The 25,490-nt window shown below is 33.4% G+C and overlaps 1 protein-coding gene across 8 annotated transcripts in view; it reads left to right on the top strand.

Annotated features, from left to right (window-relative positions):
* Positions 1–25,490, top strand: part of NAALADL2 (N-acetylated alpha-linked acidic dipeptidase like 2) — a 1,216,540-nt gene that overhangs the window by 1,039,630 nt on the left and 151,420 nt on the right. For all 8 annotated transcript variants that reach the window (XM_064378623.1, XM_064378621.1, XM_064378622.1 and 5 more), the window contains one exon: positions 4,556–4,651. In XM_064378623.1, coding sequence (XP_064234693.1) covers positions 4,556–4,651 — 96 coding nt within the window. The remainder of the gene's footprint in view (positions 1–4,555; positions 4,652–25,490) is intronic.

Here is a 25,490-nt window from a genome sequence, read left to right as displayed (position 1 = left end):
GGGGGGGTGGGGAGGTGGGGAGAAATGCCAGATGTAGGTGAGGGGGGGATGGACACAGCAAATCACATTGCCTTGTGTGCACCTATGCAACAATCCTGCATGATCTGCACATGTACCTCAGAACCTAAAGTACAATTATATATATATATATATATATAAACATTTAACTTAATGAAATATTTAGAGAAGTGTTCAAATATGCAGATTTAAAAAAAATTTTAATCTATTCTATCAAACAAGAATGGAACGTAACACATTGATGTGTCTCAAGGGTCTCCTAGATAAGCAGAAATGATGAACTCTAAACAGGGATAAGGATAAGAGATAATGGTTTGGGTGCTATGAATCTGGAGTTGATAGGTGAAGCTAGAAAAGCAGGTAAATCCACCTACAGAGCCTGTGAAAATGAGAAGATTGACGGTAGAATGCCTTGAAACAACATAAATATTCAAAAAAATAAAATCAAGTTACAGGTAGAAAGGAATATACAAATGAAACACCAAGAAAGTCACACTGTGGAGTTCAGGCAAAAGAGTTGAAAGAAGAATGTGTGCTAAATATTGTTAAATTTACACCAACGACAAATAAGTTAGGGACTGTGGAAGGCAAAATTGATTTTTATGCCGTATCCTTGATAAACATATTATTAATATCTTTTCTTCTGTAACATTCTTACTATAATCTTCAAGTGGCAGACATTCAGTATTCAGGTTTCCATATCTTAAGAATTGCTTCATTTTGATATATCAATAAATTTTCTTCACAAAATAACTTTCTAAATTGTTATATATTGCTTTACTTTCCTTTTTCCATCTACAGACGTAAAATATTATTAAACGGGCATGATTTATAGTCAATATAATAGAAATGGAAGACTTTCATAAATCACATATTCTTATTTTTAATATTTTCCTTAGTTGTTACATTAGGCTATATAAATACCTGTTTATTAAACACAATTGTTATATTCACGTGTATATGAAAAAGAGTAGTGTGTTGTCTTAATATTTTGAGAGGAAGTGATATTTGATTTTTATGTGTCCAAATCCCATTAGATTAAACTCGGTGAGATGAAGGACCACATCCTGCATGTATTGCTGTACCTCGCATACAGCAGTGTTAACCCAGTATTCTTTAAATAATAAAATAAACGAACCACTAAAAACAAAGAATGTTATGTCAAGAGATAAGTGAAGAAGTAAGAGAAAAAAAGGGATCATATTGGAGAATAAAGAACCTATTTATAATTTAAATTAATATGATCTGCCACTGAATAATTGTAATTTCAATAGAAGTGTTGTTAATTATAACTCCTAACTTACATCCTTAAGGGATCTTTCAATTTGAGGCTTGCTGATATTTTATCTCTGGACTGTTTATGAAGTTTTCTTTCTCCTAATAAACTAATCAGATACAACTACTTACGAAGTTTATTTGAAACTACTTATGAGGCAAACTTTTAAAGATTTCAAATATTAATTATTAAATGAAAATGAATGCAGCAAATTGTTCATGGCAAACTTTCATTAAAGTAGATTCAAAGTTATCTCTATTTGAAAAAATAAACATAGCTAAATGCAAACTGCTTACTGTTTCTCATAGGACCATGGATTTCCTTTCGTTTAGTATTCTACCATAATCAGACACCTTCTGTATGATATCCTTGACAAGCCTTTGTTACTTATAGTACTGTATTAGTCTGTTCTCACACTGCTGTGAAGACATGCCCCAGACTGGGTAATTTATAAATGAAAAAGATTTAATTGACTCACAGTTCTGCATGGCTTGGGAAGCTCCAGCAAACTTATAATCATGGCAGAAGGGAAAGTGAACATGTCCTTCTTCACATGGCAGCAAGGAGAAGTGTCAGTGCCCAGTGAAGGAGGAAGCCCCTTATAAAATCATCAGATCTCGTGAGAACTAACTCACTATCATAAGAACAGGATGGGGGAAACTGCCCCCATGATTCAATTATCTCCACCAGGTCCCTCCCACAATATGTGGGGATTATGGGAGCTACAATTCAAGATGAGATCTGGGTGGGGACACAGCCAAACCATATCAGTTACATCATTCCTACCCTGCCACACCATCATTATGGTATTTATTTATGATATTTATTTATTTTTGAGATGAAGTCTCTGTCTGTCACCCAGGCTGGAGTACAGTGGCACGATCTCGGCTCACTGCAACGTCCATCTCCCGTGTTCAAGTGATTCTCCTGCCTCAGCCTTCCCGAGTAGCTGGGACTACAGGTGTATGCCACCACACCTGATTAATTTTTTTGGGGGGGTGTTTTTGTATATTAATAGAGATGGGGTTTCACCATGTTGTCCAGGATGGTATTGATCTCCTGACTTCGTGATCCGCATGCCTATGACATTTATTTTTTAGCAACATCAAAATTCCATTAACACAATGTCTCCTATGTGACAGGAATTGGACTGTTTACATCACCACACTGAAGAAAATATTATCATCCAAATTTCTTAGATAAGGTAACTATTCCTTTAGAGAGAAAAATACTTCAGATTGTTTAGTAATAAAACTAAAATTTTAATCTATGTCTATGTTGACTGCCTAAAACACCTCGCTGGAAATCTTTATTGATAACCAAAGTTAAATTTGGTAGGCCTTTGTATTAAGAAAGAATACCACCTTGACAGAGTGCATTAGTTTGTTAGGGCTTCTGTAACAAAGCACCACAAACTGAGTCACTTAAACAATAAGGAGCTTGCTTTATTTGTTCGTTGTCTCACTTTTCCAAGTTTTGTCAGAGTGGGTTCCTTCTAAGGGCTGTGAGAGAAAATCTATCCCACGCCTCTTGCCTAGATTCAGGTGGTTTACTCTCGGTCTTTGGTGTTTCCTGGCTTGCAGACACAAGACCTGGATCTCTGACTTTAGGTTCCCATGGGTGTTCTCCCTGTGTGTATGTCTGTCTCCCCTTTTTGCAAGGACACCAGCCATATTAGTTTAGAGACCCATGCTACTCCAGTGTGATCTTATTGTAACTTAACTGGTTATATCTGCAATGACCTATTTCTGAATAAAGTCACATTCTGAAGTACTGGGGGTTAGAATTTAAACATATTTTTGAAGTCCTAACCCCCAGTACTTAATTATGATATGTATTTTTGACAATAACCTAACAAATTTTTTGAAGGAGACAATTCAACTTGTGACAATAAGTCTTACCAGGTCCTCAAGATGGGGAAATTAAGAAAGGACATTTATGAGATTTTTAAGTCCAAGTTTTATGAATTTTTTCAGTGAGTCATACAAAGTGAAATACTGGTTGGAACTGGGCAGAGTTTCTAATAAATTAGTTTTAGATTGGTGGGCACGAGGAAAGAAACGCAAAGCATGTTGTGACAAAAAAGTCTCAATACTTACGCCGCTTGGTTGATTCATAGTCACCTTGTCACAGAATTATTTCATACATAGGGAAATGGAATGACATTGGTTTCAATCTTTATCTGTATAACTTCAAGGCCTGTAAACTACATCATTTTATCTTTCTCTTTCATTATTGATATATCCCTAAGTACTCTGTAATGCTGTTGGATTGCTATAATAAATGGTTCTAAAAAATTCAGCATAAACTTGTTACCTCACTGCAATCATTGTTGGCATACGTTGGGTTAAATCTGTCTTACTTGTGAAACTCTTCAGAAAATTGTCTATCTATTTATCTACATACCCATTTATCTATCATCTATTTATCTATTCTGTCATCTATCTATCTATCTGTCTCTGTCATCTATTTGTACACATATATTGTATCCCAAGTCTTCTGTGCTCTACGTAAATAATCTGTATTCTTTAGGTTTTCAACAAAAAGAGAGCTATATTTATATTGTAAGCAATAATCATTTCATATCATGATGACATGAAATTGGTAACTCCAACAATATCATTTTGGTTAGTAACATTATCTGCATCCCATATCTTCTTTCATTCTGAAACTTGGTTTCATTTGAAAGTACAATATGAATTAAAGTGTCTCTGATACATTTCAACCATGTGAACACTAGAGTTGATACAATGTATCAATTTTATTGGCAACGTATGAAGCCATGTGGCAGTTCTACCAAAAATATGTATTACTATTGTTTTGAAGTTAGTTTGGAAGTATCTAAAATATGATGCTCTCTCTGTCTTGGCATTTCTAGGTAATCCTGTTTATCGAAACATTCCATTCCTCCAGTTTGTAAAACATACAATATATAAAGTAGAGAAGGGATTTCAGAAATGGGTTTTTATGGTCAAGATATCTACAGATAAGTCTGCATTTGAAAAAAAAATAGATGTCAATTTTTTTGTAAGAAAACTTTTTTTGGTAAATACATGTAATATTAAGAGTTATAGAATTCTACTCATTTTAATTTATAAATATTCTGTGATGTGTAATTAGATCAGGAGAATGAAATCCAGCAATCAACAGAAACCTTAAGGCAATTTAGAATCCTTTTTAATCTTTAAAGAAAATCCAATAAACACTTGAAAAACAAAATCGTTTAAGAGTTTTAAATGTTTCTTTTTGGATTTGCCACAGGGTCCAAGTTTTCTCTCTGAGGCCCTTTTTTCTACACAATCAACAGCAGTTGAAGAAATGGATCCGTTTTTCAACCTTCATGAAACCATTACTAAGGTAGGGGAGAGCTGCATTCATAAATAGGTGGGGAATATTTGTTCTTTTTTATTAGTAGATGGAGTAAAGGAACATAACCAATCAAGAAAATCCATATATTTTTATTTCTAGAATATATGAGAAAGGATTTTAGAATATTCTATTATTTTACTAAGGAATAAATAAACAATTTGTTCAAGGTCATGCAGACACATAACTGATCATTTGTATTACAAATCAATTTTTAATAAAAGAGTGGGTTATTTCCCTTAATCTGAAAGTAGAGTTGTATAACAGCCTCAAATATACCTCTTCACTTTAGATTATAGGAAATACAAAATGGACCTTTGAACTTTTCTGTCTTCAATAGTTTGTTTAAATAGTTACAATACTTGTTCCCGGTGCTTTTTAGTTGCAGAAAAAAAGCCTACCTTTTAAAATGAGAAAGACTGCATTTATAATAAGAGAGGCTTTTACAGTATGGGAATCATACATATATTTTTAACATACAGATGTCCCCCGACTTGTAATGGTTCAACTTTCTATTTTTTGACTTTGTGATTGTTCAAAAGCACTATGCATTTAGTAGAAATCCTAGATCAAGTACCCATACAACCATTTTGTTCTTCACTTTCAGAGCAGTATTCAACAAATTATGTGAGACGTTCAAGACTTTTTTTTATCAGATAGGCTTTGTGTTAGATTTTGTCCAATTGTAGGCTAATATAAGTGTCTGAACACACTTAAAATAGGCTAGGCTGAGATATGATGTACAGTATGTTAGCTGTATTAAATTCATTTTCAAAATGTATATTCAACTTATCATGGACATAACCCCATCATATGTTGTGAAATGTCTGTATTTTTATAGTGGTAAGTTAATTGTATGAAGAAAATTAAGTTTTACAGTATGGAACAAATAAATTTAATGTTCCTAACATCACATGGCATTGTATGGATTTTTACATTTACTAAATACATATTTAACCTGTTTTCACCTGCTTTTTGGGGATAGACTTTGTAGAGAATATTGGCATTTTGGTACCATTAAAATTATCCATGTATGTATATGTATATACACACACACACATATATATATAAACACATGTATATATGTGTGTATATATATACACACACACATAAACATGTAGAGAATAACTCTAAATGCCCTAACCAAACCGCTATGAGATCTAGTTATGTAACAAAATAGTGCTTCAATTGTACCATTAAAATAATCCATATACACACACACACATATGTATATGCACATACATATGTATGTATATATACAAACACATAAACATGTAGAGATAATGTCTCTAAATGCCCTAACCAAATAACTATGAGATCTGTTCATTTAACAAAATTGCACTCCTACCCCATAAATTTATACAAATAATAATATAGACTTCTTTCTATAAAATAGGCTTTGTGTTATGTATTGTCCAATTGTAGGCTAATATAAGTATGTGAGCACATTTATGATAGACTGGGCTAAGATATGATAGTCAGTAGTTTACCTATATTACATCGTTTTTAAATGTTAGTGAAATTTTACAAAGCTGTTTTTTTCTTTTATAAAGAGAAAACATAGTAAAGCGAACTGAGTGAATGTCAATAGAATGAGCTTGGAATACAAATATGAGAGCCTGTGTCTGTCTTTGACACCGAAGAGCTGTGTGAATTTATTTTTTCCAAACCTTTAAAATAAGAGGAGATTGAATTACATTTTACTTAAAATTATTCTAAGCTCAAAATATCTAAATCTTAGCTATACTATTATGTTTGGCAAAATCATCCAACACGAAACCTATCCCAGTTCCTTTAGTTTTTAATATCTCCCTCCTTTGATCATCCTTTTTTTTTTTTGACTGTAACAGAATAGAAGTGGCCCCATAACACCTCCTTAGTATTCAAAATCATAGCTGTATTTTTAATACTTGGAGATTTTACACACACACACATATAAACATGCCTTAATGAATATATACTTTAATGAATTCATATACATTCATAAACATATGATATATTTATAATACTTAGAGATTTTATATATATATATATATAAAACACACAGACACACACACAAACTTTCATGAATGGATATATATTTTTATGAATTCATATACATTCTTGTACATATATATGAATATATATATTTAAATGAATTCATATAGAATGAATTCATGTATACATTTGTTCACATATTCTAGATTTTCAGAGTCTATGTTTCTTTATTTATTTTTAAGCAAAGCATTACAGAATTTTAGGGCAATGAAATAGTTATTTTTTCTCCATTTTGTTCTGCTTTTAGGGTAATCAGTAAAATCAAGGATTTTTGTGGAAGGGATAATTTGAGCCAATGTTGACATGAGGCATATAATGAAATGATAGTGTCTAGCATGTGAAATCCTCAGCCAGAGAAAACGCTAGGCTTTTCAACTCAGAGGTAAAAACATATACTGATAACCGATGCCTGAGGTCTTGGCCACTCTTAAGAATTTCAACTCCTGAGAACATGTTGGGGAGCAGGGATTGATCAGGAAGGGAGTACAGGGGCACAGAACACATCTCGAACATACACAATTCTTGTGTTTTAATTAGTGTGAAACAGAAAATCAGAGACTGTTAGAGAAAATATAACAAATTTGTTCACAGATATTGGTACGTATTTTACATGTGTTTTCAAATACGTTTGATGTGTGAACAGATAGTTATTAACTCAAGTCGATGTTGGAAAGAATTATATGTCCAAGAGAAGATAAAACCTGCTTAAGTTCAGAAGCAAGAGTTCTGTGAGCTTTTTTTTTTTTATGATGACATATAACTTACCCAGTGCTGATTCTGTTTCCTCAGTCATCATGTCTACTTGCACTCATGTTGGAAACATTGGCCAGGGGATGAAATTGTGCTTCACAAGTTCAGTCTTACTTCTCCAAGAGCAGAATGGAGAAACCATAAAAGGAAGTAATTCATAGATACTTCATTTTAATGTCAAATTTTATCAAAATCAAAATGAAATAAATAGTGGGGATGAATAGAGTACATGAGCAGAAAATATGAAGCATGGATTTTAGTTTTATCTTGGCTACAGAATTGTTATACTATCTGGCAGAACTTTGTTATATTTTCTGCATCAGAAAAAGTACAGTCTTAATGCCCTTCCTCAGTAGGATTCTGTGAGGTTGAAATAGATGATATATACATTGTCTCTAGAAATGAAGTATATATTTAATTAAATATTACTATTAACTCATTAAAAAAGCTAGTATTAAAATTTTTCAAGTAGGCCCTTACCTGCGTTTTCTGAATTTTGTTGCTACTATAAAATATATATCTATGGATAATATAGATATAAACACACAACCAAACTAATTTTCAATGCTAAGAGTACATTTAATGTGTACATATAGAATATAAATTTTAATTTGTGAGGAGTTGAGGCCCTTAGAATACTTTTTTCGCTAAGGATAAGTGGTATTATCATCAACGTATCACAACATATCACAGATGTAATATGCTTCTATTCTGCATAATAGTGTGACATATAAATAGCACTCAGTTTTGAAATTAAAAACCCATCTAGATATACATTCTAAATTATCAGTTATGACAGAATCAATTTTCACAAAAATGTGAAAAACACTTGGTAAAATTATGAAGCACAATTATTTGTAGTATTATGCCAATATTAAAGCATTTTTAAGAAACTAGAAGTTATTGAAATTCTGAAGATACTTTTTATTTCTCCCAATAAAAGTCTGTATTTGATATGGCACCATAGCACAATCACATATTTTATATTACCTAATTAAATACAATAAATATCTATATCTAATACAAATATAAACATGTAATACAACTATTATTCTCTTCCAATGAGTAACTCTTTTCCTTCTAGACTTTGCTATAGATTACAAGTTGATTTCATGCCAAATCAAATTATAATTTCTACATATTAGGAAGTTAATAATTTATAAATAGGGTTTTGCTCAATTTCAACAATATTTTATTTTATTTTATTATTTGTATACATTTATGGGGTAAGAGTGCAATTTTGTTACATGAACAGATCTTATAGTGGTTTGGTTAGGGCACTTAGAGTATTTATCTCCCAAATGACATACATTAAACAATAAATAAATAAACCATACTCATACATGGAATGTGAACTGTGAGTCCTTGAAAGTAGTTTTCCACTGTTTTCCTGTAGTTTCTTTTTTTTCAAAGTTTGAATTTGTCTTGGCATTTGTCTTTTTGATATAAAGCATGAAACCTAAGAAAGTAATGAATGAGACTCAGTATTGATGCCAATAGGTATAATTCATCATGGCTTCAATGACAGTCAGGTGGCACAGTATAAAGTTGCTGAAGGGCAAGACACACTGCATCAGTGTTGAAGATTTTTCTTATCTCCTATAATTACATTAAAAATAGCATGTTTATTTTTAAATTATCATAGAAGCCAAACTAATTCCTTTATTGACTAAACCCAAACATGAATTAAGTGCCAATGTAAATTTTAGGTGCTTAATCATTTAATAAATGAATAAAAATTGTCATGTATTCATGTTTTTAATAGGCTTATTTCTCCTTCCTCACCTAAGAATTTTCTAGTTATGTTTCTAAAATATCACTGTTTAGCTCCTAAATTGTTATTAGCTATCTTTGCATTCTAATAGTCTACTATAAGTCAAACATGAAGCAAGACACTTGGAATACCAAAATGGTTACTACACAGGAGAGATCTAACAGAATAAACGAGGTAAATAAATAAGTTTAATAAATTATACCAAAAGAGATGACAGTAATGTGGACAAAATATGGGAGGAAAGAAGATGGAGCTTTGGCCTCTGACATGGTTTGTCTGTGTCCCCCACCCAAATATCATGTCAAACTGTAATTCCCACGTGTTGCAGGAGGGGCCTGCTGGGAGGTGATTGAATCATGGGGATAGACTTCCCCTTATTGTTCTCATGATAGTGAATGAGCTCTCACAATATCTGATGGTTTAAAAATGTGTGGCACTTCCCCGTCTCTCTCTCTCTCTCTCTCTCCTGCTCCCCATGGTAAGATATACTTGCTTCCCCTTCACCTTCAGCCATGATTGTAAGTTTCCTGAGGCTTTCCAGCCATGCTTCCTGTACAGCCTGTTGAACTGTGAGTCAATTTAAACTCTTTTCTTCATAAATTACCCAGTCTCAATTAGTTCTTTATAGCAGTCCCAGAATGGACTAATACAGCCTCTAGGAGATCTGAAGAATTCACCAGAGAGGTAACATTTGAAGAATTTAAGAAATTTTAACTTGATGATAATATCAATGAGTTTCTTTTAACAGTGCTTTAAAGATCAGGTTGTAGATGAGAGTGTATGAAAAATAATGATATGTATTTTGGAAAACAGATTTGTGAAACAGTTTTAAAATTGAAGGACAGATTGTATGATATAGGAGACATGAAACAGTGTGAAGGATCAATGATACTTTTAATAGTTTTATCTTAGGTGAAGTTGATATTATTGCATAATTATTCATTCAGTTAGGGGCTGGTTTGGAGAAAGCGGTGATAACTTTAACATTGGATATGTGGAGTTTTGTAGTGCTATAGAGCACCTAGGCAGATACGTCAAGGCGGCTGCTGAATATGAGGTTGTGGCTCAGAAAGAAGTAGGGTCTAGAAATGCACTGTTATGTATAGTAACCAGTAGTCACAGATGGATTTAAATAAAAAATATTTAGATTAGGCCGGGTGTGGTGGCTCATGCCTGTAATCTCAGCACTTTGGGAGGCTGAGGTGGGAGGATCATGAGGTCAAGAGATCGAGACCATCCTGACCAACACGGTGAAACCCCATCTCTACTAAAAATACAAAAAAAATAGCCGGGTGTGGTGGCACACGCCCGTAGTCCCAGCTACTCAGGAGGCTGAGGCGGAAGAATCGCTTGAACCCAGGAGGCAGAGTTGCGGTGAGCCAAGATTGCGCCACTGCACTCCAGCTTGGTGACAGAGCAAGACTCCGTCTCAAGAAAATAAAAATAAAAATAAAAAATAAATGTGTGTGTGTATATATATATATATATATATTTAATGAGTAAAAATTTAATTTCTCAGTGGCATTAGCCATAATTCACTAGCTTAGTGATCATGTATGCTAGTGGCTACTGTATTTGGCAGCACAGGTTATAGAAAATTTCCATCATGACTGATGATGCAGATGATGTTACCTTGACAAGATTGGTCCAGAGGAGGAAGAGTAAAATGAGACAGGCTAAAAGACCCAAGATAGAATGGTTCATATAATCCTCAAGAAAGAAATATTATAAGAAGGAGAAAATGTTCAAAAGAATATTTACCCAATCAACTGCTCACTCATTATAACTTTTGAACTAGTTTTTTTGAATTCTTGTTTTCTACTTCATTTATGCTCAGTCTTCAGCTCTTTGCTATTCTCAGTAAAAAGCTCCACATGGCTTCTTCCTCATTACTTTAGTCTACTTTTAACAGATGCAATATCCTGTATTTATTTTATATTTGCTTTTGAATTTAATGTATTTTATTAGTACTTTCTTGCTAAAATTCTGTCCCTAATAAACACTCAATGGAAATTGATAACTTGTATTTAAACAAATAAAACAAAATACTGTAGCTACATTTAGAAGAAAAAGATTTTAAAATGTGAATATAGGGCACTTGGAGTGTCCGAAGAAGTTCTATCTATTATATTTTGGGGTAGATGGTAACTTTCATCTGGCACCACAAATGCTCTATAGTATATGTAAAAATCTCTGAATATGAATGGTACATCTAGTGAAACAAAAATGCCCTGATCTATGTGGTACCATGGAAACCAGAAAATGACCTAATTTTGCTTGTAAGCTTCCTCAAGAAGTATCAGTTTATTTGTCCTTTCATTACTTAAGTTCAGAAAAAAAATCCCTATTTTTCAATGGTATAGGATATATAATATTGATATAGGGCTTTCAGAAATATTGCTCTTAAATGGATATACATTTCTTTCTGCTTTTTTAATATTTCTGTATTACAATATGACAAAGAAAAAGTAGTAGGAATACTATGATATTGATTCCCATTATATATGTGAAGAAAGTGTCACAGTGATATTAAATTTCACAATAGGGAAATATTTGTGTAAAGCCTGGAAATCAAGGTTAGTAATTTTTATATAGTTTAAATTCTGCAGTAGAGTTATATTTTCCTTTACATTATAGCTATAAATTTTGACTCAGTTTTGCAGTGGTGTGAACAAAGGTTAGTGGTGGTGTCATCAATGATTTAAAAACTTAAATAATTTTAATTGTTAACCATTTCTGTTAATATTAATTGCATTTGGCTGTCAATCATCCTTTAGAATCTATTAACCTTGGTCACTTTAATAGATTTATATTTGCTAACATACTATTTTAAATACATGACTTGTGAAATATAAATCTGAGTTATTTTAAAATGTCATGTTTAAAACATGTTTGTACCAGTTATAATATTCTTAAGATTCTTGGTGCATGATAACTGAAAACTTAAAATGATCTACTCATTTTATAACTATAGAATAAAAAAGCAGACTAAACTGTAGAATAAATTCTCTTGAGATGCCATTCTAAGCTATAGCTTTTAAAACTATATCTCAGTAGCTTTTTATAAAGTAAAAGGAAAAGAAAGATACCAAGTATCTTTTTTTTAAGTTTCAAAAATGTTAATCAGGCTAAGAGAATTCCTGGTTCAGTTCTTTAAATGCTTAGAAAACCTGGCTATAATTTTTCACCTGAATGAACAAATCTGTCTTCCAGGTATCTCTAATGTTGATAAATTGTTTGAATAAAATGTCAAAATATTATATTCTAATTGAGAAAAACAAGTTTAAGGATACTCTTTAATCTGTGTATTTGTACATTTGAGGTAATTCTGAAGCTATGGATTTAGAGCTTTTTGTAAAAAATGCATTTTTCTGCTATATCAAATTATTGTTACTAGATGCAAAATGTCTCCATAGAGATCTGTACTCTTAGTTTTCATGACATAAGGTAAAACAAAAGAAAAATCAAAATATGGTTTTTCAATGCAAAGATTGTAGTTTGTAATAAAGACTGTTGGTTGGAGCTACTGAAGGGAGATAATAGTATATTAAAACCAGCTGCTTACGTTTTGAAGAGGAAATACTATAGGTGTGTCTATTTTCCTCCTAAGTGCGTAAACTTAGTATCTTCAATTACTAAAATTGGAGATTGTGCCGACTCTTGCCTAGAGAGGTTTGGTTTATTGTTTTTCATGATACTCAACAAATATAATTTGTAAAGACATGCGTTATACTATCAGTTTCTCTGTCTTTGTTTTTGTTACTCAAAAGTCAATTATTATACCATATGTAATTGTCAAAATTAGACTCAATTTTTAAACAGAAGTTAATCATCAAAATAAATACTTCACCAATTCACCAAAAACTACCATATATAAAGTGTTATTAGCACTTATTAAGATATGAAAAGAAGGCTGCTATTCTTTGAGCATACTTTTTAAAATCTTATAAATACATAAAGACTGATTTTAACATGTTTTTGTACAGAATCTAAATATATTACTTGTATAAATCAGAGTGGAAAGTTTTTTCATCACCTATAATTAGTGTGATAATCCTTTAAAGGCACAATGAAATTATTTTAAAAGTTTTTGTGTTCAATTCAGGAAGTGGTAGTCTCATTTTGTAAAGTAACATTTTTGGTAATAGTTTAATTTTGTATGCTCTTAAATATAAGTGCTTATTATTTTAGGGATCAAAAAGTTCAAAGTGAATTTCGATGTTAATTTCTGCATTTTTTCCTCACTTTGAAGAGGAGACTCTACCTGTCCATACCATTCTTGAATAATACCATTCTCAAGGTGCTGTATAAGTACAGAGACAAAGGACAGAATGGTGAATGCATAATAGAATAACTCTAGATTGACAGATCAGATGACCCTCCAAAAATGTGTTTAAACAAACTTTCTGTATAATAAAAAGATTTTAAATCTCCAGGCAATATAACTTAAAAAAAATATAATAAAACACAACATGCTGAAAAATCTGGGAAGTTTTTGGAACCTGTTATGACAGAGTTTAATGTTAATATTCAAGAGTCCTGAAGAGAGTACTTACTGCCCCCAGGGGCAGCTATAATAAAACATTTCCCTACATGCACACACACATGCACATACACACCCATATGATATGGACTCATTAATGGCACTGATTTTCAGTGCTAATCATGCTAATCAATATTAGTATTGAGCCTCAGAAAATCCTAAACTGTGTGTGTGTGTGTGTGTGTGTGCACGTGTCTGTGTGTGTATTTGCCCTCTTGGTGGAACTCTGCACATAATGACCATATTCACCCTGACATTCACTCATCTTCAATATATCACCCTAGACTACCACTACAAATTGATTGGATTTGACAGATGAGAAAAACACATTTGCCAGTCTGGATCTAAAATGCTCATCAGTTGTACCTTTTACCTTTAAAGAGGTAGTTTAGCCTTAGAAGCGTCAAGGAATCAGCCTGGTGCAGTGGCTCATCCCAGAACTTTGGGAGTCCTGGGTGGGCAGATCACCTGAGGTCAGGAGTTCAAGACCAGTCTGGCAAATATGCTGAAACCCTGTCTCTACTAAAACTGCAAAAATTAGCCAGGTGTGGTGGTGGGTGCATGTAATCCCAGCTACATGGGAAGCTGACAGGAGAATCTCTTGAACCTGGTAGGCAGAGGTTGCACTGAGCCAACATCACACCACTGCACTCCAGCCTGGGTGACAGAGTGAGATTCCATCTCACCAAAAAATAAATAAATAAATAAAAATAAAAGAGAAATAAACTTCAAGGAATCACTGAGTTAAGAATATCCCACTGATGTGAGGAGCTCTGTAAACATGTGTACTAGTTAATACACAACTGATTTTTGGATAATAACTTATGTTCAAAATATGAGGCCCTGTAAAAAATACACAATATTTTAAGACCAGTTTCTTCCTGTCCTTTAAATGTTAATATTCTTGTCAATGCCAGAAACATTTGAATGCATGCCTCTGTGTATAGCAGGATATTTAAATCTTTAATTCAATTGATCACCCAAGAACTTCATGTTGAAAAGATTTTGTTTACTGAACAAGTGGTAATTCATTTACATTTATCACTATTTGTCCATTTCAACATTGATCCAGCTTTTGACCAATAACCTATAATTGCCAATTTAATGAAATAAGCATACAGATATTGTGACCTTTTGCTCTTTAAATATTCTTCAGCTTTGCTGTCTGCATTTACTCATGCCCCAATTTGGTTTCTCATGTTCTAATTTGAGATATGTTTGTCAATGGTTGGTTGATGGCATGACTATCAGTGATTAGTCTACCCAATAAAAGTCTCAAATTTTTATTTCAGCCATATTTAGAAGAGACTAGCATTTCTCTTTCTCATACGTAGACAAAAACAAAGATGTTGATATTTGATTTAATAGTTGTTATTGTTTGGTTTGTTTGACTTCTACAAACCCCATGTTGAAATTGATCCCCAATGTTGGAGGTGGGGATTAATAGGAAGTGTTTGGATCACTAGGGCAGATCCCTCATAAATGGCTTGGTGCCATTCTCAAAGAAATAAGTGATTTCCCATAAGAGTTTGTTGTTAACAATAGCCTGGCACCTCCCCAGCCTCCACTGGTTCTCTTGCTTGCTCTTACCATGTGATCTCTGTACCTGCCATCTGCCCTTCACCTTTTTCCATGAGTGGAAGCAGTCTGAGGTTCTCACCAGAAGCAGATGCTGGTGCCAGGCTTCCTGTACATTCTGCAAAACCATGAGCAAAATAAATAATATAACTTTATATTCTTCATAAATCACCCAGACTCCAGTATTTCTTTGTAGCAAAACAGACTGAGACAGTAATTACATACACACTTTTGGTTAGTTTCTTGAAATGGTGGTAATAATGCATTTTGTGGACTTTAGGATTGAAATATCAGAGATGCATATTTAGAGGTCTATAGAGATATTACATTGGTTGCTTTATGTCACAATTAGTAACATCAAATTTAATATGTAAAGAATGGAGGAAGGGATAAAAAAGTGTGACATTTGGAATAATTTTTAAAAAAGCAATATGTACCAGATAATTTAAGAATAAAACGTTTATAAAATACATGAATAAACAAAGCATTTGAACAATTAATTTGTTATTATTACCTTGAATCATGAGAAATTGTATCTAAATTCAATTAATAAACATTAATCACAACTCCTGAATGCCAATCAGTTTATATGCCATAGAGATATTTATTGGATCCACATAACTGACTGATTTCCACAGCAAAGGAAATAAATACAGATTCTGTGATTCCTTTTCACCTTTTTTTTTTTTTTTTTTTTTTTTTTGAGATGCAGTCTCACTCTATTGCCCAGACTGGAGTGCAATGGAGTGATCTTGGCTCACTGCAATCTCCACCTCCTGGGTTCAAGAAATTCTCCTCTCTCAGCCTCCCAAGTATCTGGGACTACAGGCATATGCCACCACGCCTGGCTAATTTTGTATTTTTAGTACACAGGGGAGTTTCACCATATTGGTCAGGCTGGTCTTTTTAACTTCTGACCTCAGGTGATCCACCCGCCTTGGCCTCCCAAAGTCCTGAGATTACAGACATGAGCCACTGTGCCCGGCCCTTTTCACCTTTTCTTATCCACTTATTTCTTCAGAGAAGATACAGATAGAAAACTCAGATGCTCTTACTGAAATGGTACACTATTCAGTTTATTCACATCCTTCAGAGGGTCCTAGGGACAACCATGCTGTCATTTTTGGAGGTTTTCCTGTCAGTGAGTTCATTATGAAATCATCCTGTTTGGCTCCAAGATTCATTCAGACAATATGGTCACAGTGCCCAGACCTTGTGTCTTAAGTTTTAAGAGTTGGCACAAGATGACTGTATTTTCTCAATTGGCAACATGGGTGGCACAGGTACAGCTTCTTTTGGTACTAGTTATTAGGATCCCAATGCAGATTAAATCAAAATATTTTACTTTAAAAATAAATCATGTAACTATTTTCAAGAGATCTTAACAGATTAAAATATACATCATTTGGAAAATCTGAACGAGTATAAGCCTCTTTGCATATTTATACATTGTTATTTTCCTAGAGTCCATCAAAACAAATCTTATAACTGAAAATAATGATAAAATACTGACTCCACAATGTCCAACACTTAGGCAGCATCCCTTCTTGTCCATCTTTATATGTGCCACCATGCCTAACAGTGACTTTCACTGATCAGTCATATTAATGACTTGCGACATGTTTTACTAAATAGGCGGAATCTCTTTTCCTTTGAAAATCTCTTGATTGGCAGGTGCTTTGTCCCCATTTCAGCAACATCATAAAGCATCATATTTCCCCTAATGTTGCTGGCGTTGGGAGTCACAGTGAAGTAACAGGAATTAAGCCCTGCATGGCGCTTCTCTAGTAAACAGTTGGACCTGTTAACTAATTACTTCACTTGTTCATACTGGTTTGTCTACCAAACTAGCTTCTGCTCACAGTAGTTTTTTTCAAAGAATTATTCTTAAACGTAATCTATTTTTAAGTTTACAGAGAATAGTGAACACTTCTGTGGTGGATACACTAAATTTTCTCCACACCTTTACTTACATTTTTATTTAAAAAAAATCACTTCTTGGATATATTTAAAGTCCTCTCAGTTTAAAATTTTGAATAGGAACATTTTCTAAGGTTTACAGTGGGTGTTTTACCTCCCACCCCCGACTTGCTGGTTTGGAAGAATAAAACTAAGAAAGACCGAGAAATTATAGATCATCATATCTGCTTGTAGAGTTTAGTAATCTCAGCTAATCCTTACTCAGTGGAAGGAGGGTGTGAAGACAGTTGGATACGCCAGAATGGATACACTAAAAGACTGGAATCGCTGGACCAAGTAGTTTGTGCATGAACTAGAGATTGATGAGAATCTTAGAAAACAGAGATACTTCAGAATAGAAAATTTTCAAATATGATTTGTATGTTGGATCGCTTAAATAAATAATAAAATTATTTTAAAACAAAGAAAAGTTGTTACTATTTTGTAATAATGTGAACTTCATTAAGCCTTTCTAGATTATATTTTTCTTCTTTCAGTTATAGGATTCATTCTTCATGTGGATTAACCGTATATGCACAACAAAGAACATTTAATATACTATTAATAAGAGAAAGGTGACAGGCCACAAATGATGTAGAAAAGTGATTTAACCATGAGACATAATGCTTATCACATATTAATTTATCAGCACCCTTAATTGTGGAGAAGTGTCAATATTCAGTGGTGTTTTTTTTCCCTTCATGTTAAAAATTCAAGTGAGGAGAAAAGAACTGGTATTTATTGATGATATATATGCTCTCATTTTAGCCTCTTAATAATCCTGTGAAGAAAATATTTTTATTCTCCTTGTACAGAAAGGAAAACTGAGTTTCAAAGAAACTAAGTAACTTCATGAGATATGCATAGATTACAAATGATTGATTCTGATTCCCAGGAAGGATCATTACTTTACTCCACAATGCCTTTTCTGTAAATATTTATTTACAGTATATAGAAACCTTTCTTTATTCACAATAGCATTAACTGTCTTGCCCATTATTTATTTGAAGAATATATTTATTTTGTCACAAAATCAATGTTTAATACACAGGAGTGTATATGAATACCATGTTCTAGTTAATGATAATGCAATGCTTAACAAGATATGTATACAGTTTTGGATATAAAAATATTTAAAATCTTATGGGAAATTCAGACAACCAGGAAAATTACAATATGGTTTAATTTGTGTCGCAATAAGCATTGCAAAGGCTCTCAAGTAGGAACGGAGAGAGCCAATATGTAGATGCATCACTGAATTGTTCATTTCAATAGGCAACTGCTTTCTCAATTCCCAGCAAATAACTGAGAAGTCCTGTGAAAGTCAGGGGTAAAAAAAGAGATGCATTTATCCAATGGCTCCTGTACCTCATTGCTCAAATGTTCAAATGTGACCCCTCTCTGACTTCATCTCCCATTTCTTGTTTCCTCTTACCTCATTACTAGCTTTCTCTAGAACATTCTCCCTTTTAATATGCATATGGCTCACTCCCAGGCTTCTGGCAGGTTTCCATTTAAATGTCACTTTGTCTCTCTTTTTTTTTTTTTAATTATACTTTAAGTTCTGGAGTACATGTGCAGATCTTGCTGAATTGTTACATAGGTATACACAGGCCATGGTGGTTTGCTGCCTCCATCCCCCCGTCACCTACATTAGATATTTCTCCTAATGTTATCCCTCCCAGAACTCCCCACCCACTGCTATTGCTCCACTAGCCCCCGACCCCCCAACAGGCACCAGTGTGTGATATTCCCCTCCCTGTGTCCATGTGTTCTCATTGTTCAACACCCACTTATAAGTGAGAACATGTAGTGTTTGGTTTTCTGTTCTTGTGTTAGTTTGCTGAGAAGGATGGCTTCCAGATTCATCCATGTTCCTGCAAAGGGCATGAACTCATCCTTTTTTATGGCTGTGTAGTATTCCATGGTGTATATGTGCCACATTTTCTTTATCCAGTCTATCATTGATGAGTATTTGGGTTGGATCCAAGTCTTTGCTATTATGAATAGTGCTGAAATGAACATAAGTGTCCATGTGTCTTTATAGTGGAACAATTTATAATTCTTTGGGTATATACCCAGTAATGGGATTGCTGGATCAAATAGTATTTCTGTTCCTAGATCCTTGAGGAATCACTACACTGTCCTAGACAATGGTTGAACTAATTTACACTTCCACCAACAGTGTAAAAGCGTTTCTATTTCTCCACATCCTTTCCAGTATCTGTTGTCTCCAGATTTTTTAATGACTGCCATTCTAACTGGCATGAGATGGTATCTCAATATGGTTTTGATATGCATTTCTCTAATGACCAGTGATGATGAGCATTTTTTCATATGTTTGTTGGCCACATGAATGTCTTCTTTTGAAAAGTGTCTGTTCCTATCCTTTGCCCACTTTTTGATGAGGTTGTTTGTTTTTTCTTGTAAATCTGTTTTAGTTCTTTGTAAATTCTGGATATTAGCCCTTTGTCAGATGCGTAGCATATAAAATTTTTTTCCTATTCTGTTGGTTGCTGGTTCACTCTAACGGTTGTCTCTTTTGCTGTGCAGAAGCTCTTAAGTTTATTTAGATCCCATTTGTCTATTTTGGCTTTTGTTGCCAATGCTTCTGGTGTTTTAGTCATGAAGTCCTTGCCTATGCCTATGTCCTGAATGGTATTGCCTGTGTTTTCTTCTAGGGTTTTTATGGTGTTAGGACTTATGTTTACATTTTTGATCCATCTGGAGTTAATTTTTGGATAAGGTAAAAGGAATGGTCCAGTTTCAGCTTTCTGCACATGGTTAGCCTGTTTTCCCAACACCATTTATTAAACAGGGAATCCTTTCCCCATTGCTTGTTTTTGTCAGGTTTGTCAAAGATCAGATGGTTGTAGATGTGTGGCGTTGCCTCCAGGGCCTCTATTCTGTTCCATTGGTCTATATCTCTGTTTTGGTACCAGCATCATGCTGTTTTCGTTATGGTAGCCTTATAGTATAGTTTGAAGTCAGGTAGCATGATGTCTCCAGCTTTGTTCTTTTTGCTTAGGATTGTCTTGGCTATGCAGGCTCTTTTTTGGTTCCATATGAAGTTTAAGGTGGGTTTTTTCAGTTCTGTGAAGAAGGTTGATGGTAACTTGATGGGGATAGCGTTGAATCTGTAAATTACTTCGGGCAGTATGGCCATTTTCATGATATTGATTCTTCCTAACCATGAGCATGGAATGTTTTTCCATCTGTTTGTGTCCTCTCTTGTTTCTTTGAGCAGTGGTTTGTAGTTCTCCCACTCTCCAACCAGTCCTATTGAGATGAACCTGGTACCTTGGTTGGAAATGTGGAGATCACTCACCATCTGCATTGCTCTCACTGGGAACTGTGCTCTGGAGCTTTTCCTATTTGGCCATCTTGGTGGAAGTCTCACCACTTTGTCTCTTAAACCTTTCCTGGAGATGCTATATAAAGTAGCACCCTCCCTCAGCCATACCTTCTCATTCTTCTTTTTCTTCAAAGGTTTTACTTCTCGTAAATTGTAACATTATTTTTTTTTCCTTTATCCCTCTTCCCTCTTTCTTTTTTTTCCCTTTTTCCTTCCTTCAGATTTTTTTTTGGTCTTGCTCCACTAGAATATAAGTTCCTTGAGGGCAAGGACTAGGTCTGTTTGTTTCTAAGTGTTATCTTCAGAGGCTGGCTCATAATTGCTGCTCAGTAATTATTTGTTGAACAAATGACTAAAAAGTAATTTACAGCATAGTATGGGAATAAACAAAAACAATGTGATTGCTTCCTCTCTATGTAAGTCTTCTTATCTACTCCAACCATGATTTATTGACCATTTCACATGAAACTAAACATGAGGCAATATGTCATTACCTCACCAGCTTCACATTTGTCTTCTCAGAGTATATGTATATACATTCTGATTCTATACCCAACATAGGTACTGTCTTCTCAGGCTAAAATTTTCCTACTTATAGCTATTTTTTAGATTATTAAAAATTATTAATTAAGAAAGGATGAAAATAGTATTCCCATAACAAATCAAATTTAAGCATAAAAAGTACACTTGTTCTTTATGATTCAAATGACAGTTTACCAATACATACCATTAAATACCATGTAACTACATATCATGTAGTTACCTATATATACCATTACAAATGACACTATACGCTATTTTTTAAATTGTAAAATGCATCATATGTACAAAAGCAAAGTATACAACATATGTACATCTTAGAGAATGATCATAAACTGAACTTCCATATGACCACAATCCAGGTAAAGAAACAGAACAATGCCAGTTCCTTAAAAGACCCCTTCCTAGGTATCTCTTCTAAATCACCATCCCAATACTTTATAAAACGGGTAACTATGTGTTTTGCTTTCTGAGAATCCTTTATGTGCATTTTTAAATATTTTTGTCTCCTTATACTCATCCTTAAACAATATATTATTTAATTTTTCCCATTTTTTAGTTTCTAAAACAGACTTAGAGGGTATGCATGCTTTTGTGATTTGCTTTTTTACTCTATGAGATATACTGTTGTGTGCATAAAGCAATCAGATTCAAGAATCTAAAATAATGCTTTTATTGATTACTCAAGATCTTCATGCAAGAAGAAATAAAGGAGATTGACCACCAGCCAGAACCTGAAGACGGTAGAAGTCTCACAACTTAGTACTTCTGTTTTACATATCTTCTTTTATACCGAAATAGGCCCAAGATATTCATCATCCAAATCTTTATAGAACTATTTAGTGATGAGAAGAGGAAAGCAGCCCTATTCAAAAGTACACAAATGTAAAATGGCCGCTCATCTATATTTGAAAGGTGATTCAAGTATATGTTTTGAAAGCAGAAGTGACAACATGGGACGTCAAATATACCTTTTGAAACCAAGATAAGCACAGTAAACAAGATAGTGCACACCTATGAAGGGAAAGCTAGAGACATATTTGAAAAGAAAAAGAGTCACAGTATTAGTTTAGAAGAACAACAGCATGTTTGACTTGAAAGAATAAGCATTAAAAATATGTAGAACCTGGGTTTGTGTTTTAGAGTAGTTGGAGAAAGTTTGATTGATAATGAAGAGGGGACCGATGACCAATTTCTCTACTCATTCTCCATGTTGATAGATGTAGCAGTAGTTTATTTTCATTGTAGTAAAGCATTTCATTGCATAAATATACCAAAATTTGTTCACCTATTGTTCTACTGTTGATGGGCATTTATTGTTTCCAACAATTAAGAGTAGTTTTTTTACATGTCTCTGGCACAAAAGTTTCTCTGGTATATATAAGCTGGAATGGAATTACTGCTTCATAGGGAATAAATATCTTTAACTCTACTAGGTAATACAAAATTGCTAGAATAGTTGACTGCCAATGCCCAAAAGACTAGAATAGCCTGTTGATAAGGCGGAACTTACTGCACCTACTTCACAAAAGAAGAGCTCTATCCTGACTGAATTTAGTAATAGAGGATCTCCGTAGGTGCTATTCCGGATTTATATAGGATTTGGGTAGCTGAGCTCAAGTTTTATGATGGATGTTTTCAGTCATAAAAATGATTGTCAATGATAAAAATTCATTACAATCATTTAGAATTGATGGACATGGTGAAGGGAGGATTGTTTGATAAAGAAGCTTCTTGTCCAGGTGAGAAGAACAAACTATTTTTCTGGATATATTGATTAACAGAAATTTCTTGAAGGAAACGGTGACGTTAATTTATTAGCTTAAAGTGTTATCTTCACAACTAAGAGTCTCCTGGAATAGTTATGGACACAGGCAGTCTTAGTTTTTAGTGCTGAAAGATAAGCTAAGTAGATTCATATATTCTTAGTTCTTGAAATCATATGTGTGGAAATTTTCCTTGATATGATCCTCTACCAAACTTGATTTCACTTTGTTTTGTTCCTTCATTTTTTCCAGTCTGATATGTGTAAGAGCTGCCTCATTGTGGTTTAACTTATGTGTCTTTCTCTGGGTACTAATGAAGTTGACTGCCTTTACGTATGTGTATTGGTGGGTTATCTCGATATCTGTATGTTTTCTAAGTGCTTGTTAAAAGTCATTGCCAATTTTTGTGGATATTTTTCTTATTGATTTGTAGCAGGTATTCATATATTCTGGCTATAAATTTTTGGTCAATTACATGCATTGAAAATATCTGCTCTCAGATTTTGACTTTTATTTTTGCTTTTTGAATTATGTTTATGAATAGTTCTTCATTTCAGTGTAATCTAGTTTACCAATATTTATGTTTTTAGTCCTTTGAGGTTCTTAAATTTCTACCTACTCTGAGTTAATATTCTTATATTATACATCTTTATATATTTTTTCATACTAATTTAATCTACCACGATGTTGATAATACTGAGGATAATTGTGATGATTTAGTTAGGGGCACGGCTTTTCATTTTTCAATCTAATTTATTGAGATTTACATTCTTTCTCAATGATTATGCAATAAAGCTGCACTATATATCAATTTGATGTAGATATATAGGCTTGTTTCTGGGCTCTCAATTCTATTCCTCAGTCTATTTGTTCATCTGTGTACAAACACAATACTGTTTTAGACACAGAACTTTAAGAAATTTGTATGATAGTTTGTGGTTCCTTATGTAATTCTTCTTTAAAAAATCTTGAGTATTCTTATTCTTCACATTTTCATATAAATGTAAAAATTAGCTTGTCAAATTCCACAAAAGCCTTGCTGAGCTATTTATTTGAATTAAAATCAATACATATTTGTCCAATAAATACTTGCTTGATCCAGTGCTGTTGATTTTTCACATTACTAGCATCAAATGAAGTGATTGCAATAGCAAGGTAAACAATTAAAAATCCTAGTTTTAATGCTGTTTAGTGCTAAAAATACCCTTATAAGTCATCCTTTAAACAATTCATTTTATAGATAATTAACTGCAGCCAACGGTAGTGAAAATCAAGATTGTAGAAGGTATGTAGCTGAAATAGGACTCAGGCAAAGCTATTTTTACCCCCCAATACCTTTCGCAGGCAAAGCTGTTTATTTTTTCCAATACTTTCATTTGCAAAAAATTTTTACTCAGCACCTCTGTATGTCCATGAATGTAGCAATGAATAAGATAAGAATCTATATTTTATCAGCGTCTCACTATATCATACTGCCTCACATCCCCAAACTCAAAAACTCCACAGAGTAAATTTTTACTAAACACATTCTAAGTGCTAGACACAGCATTAGTTGAAGAGAATATGGCAGTAAGGGAAAGAGGAATGACTATCTTCCTCATGGGGCTGACAGTCCACAGGAAAGAGATATCGCAAAAATGTATGTATAAATACGAACTATGCTATGGCTTTGAAGGAAAGTTTAGAATAACACTGGGATATCACGGGAGTCCTACCTAGTCTGGGACATCTGAGATATTTTTCCTGGGGGGCGTTTTTAATTGTTCTCTAAAGTGCATGTAAGAATTATCTAGTTACCGAGGGAGAAGAAAGAGTAAAGCAGAGGTGTCTGTATGACTGAGGTCTCTGAGGCAAGAGACAGCACAGCCTATTCCAGGAAACAAAAGAAGGCCGTGTCACTGGACACCAGAGACCAAGGTAATGGTATAAGTCAGACAGGAGATAGGACCTCATGATGCATCAGATAGTTTGAGATAAAAAAGAATTTTCCAAGACAGTGTGAAAGAGTTCTAAAATCCAATAAATTGGGGGTTTCCAAAGTCAATATTCACATTCTTTAAAGTAATAATGATGACTGAGTCTATTGATTTTCACTTGGCAGTAAACAGCATCAGACAGTAGAGCTGACTCATCTAAGTAGTAATTGGTTCAGTGGTCTGACAATGATTAGATCAAAACACAAGGAGAAGCATGTGAAGATAATCCAGTATAAAATAAGGAGTTTTGTCAATTTGTAAAACCTTAAACTAGAAACCTAGCTTAAAATTAATTCATATGTAATTATAAACAGAAATATAAAATATTTGTCTCCATCTTTTTTGTCTTTTTCAACTTCGTTTTAGTTCATTTCAAATTTTTATGTATAGCTTTTAAACTAATATTTTTGTTACTAATTATGGAACTCAGATATTTTAATGACTTATTTTCAATATGCCAATATATTTAAAAGTGACATTTTATTTTTAAATATTAGAATTAATATTTTGAATAATACATATTCAAAATAATGTCATTACACCTAACGGAAT

Source organism: Aotus nancymaae, unplaced genomic scaffold (assembly GCF_030222135.1).
Source record: "Aotus nancymaae isolate 86718 unplaced genomic scaffold, 86718_ANA_hifiasm-v0.15.2.pri h1tg000019l, whole genome shotgun sequence".
NCBI lineage: Eukaryota > Metazoa > Chordata > Mammalia > Primates > Aotidae > Aotus > Aotus nancymaae.
Note: the sequence above shows the minus strand (reverse complement) of the source record. Positions and strands in the feature narration are given on the sequence as shown.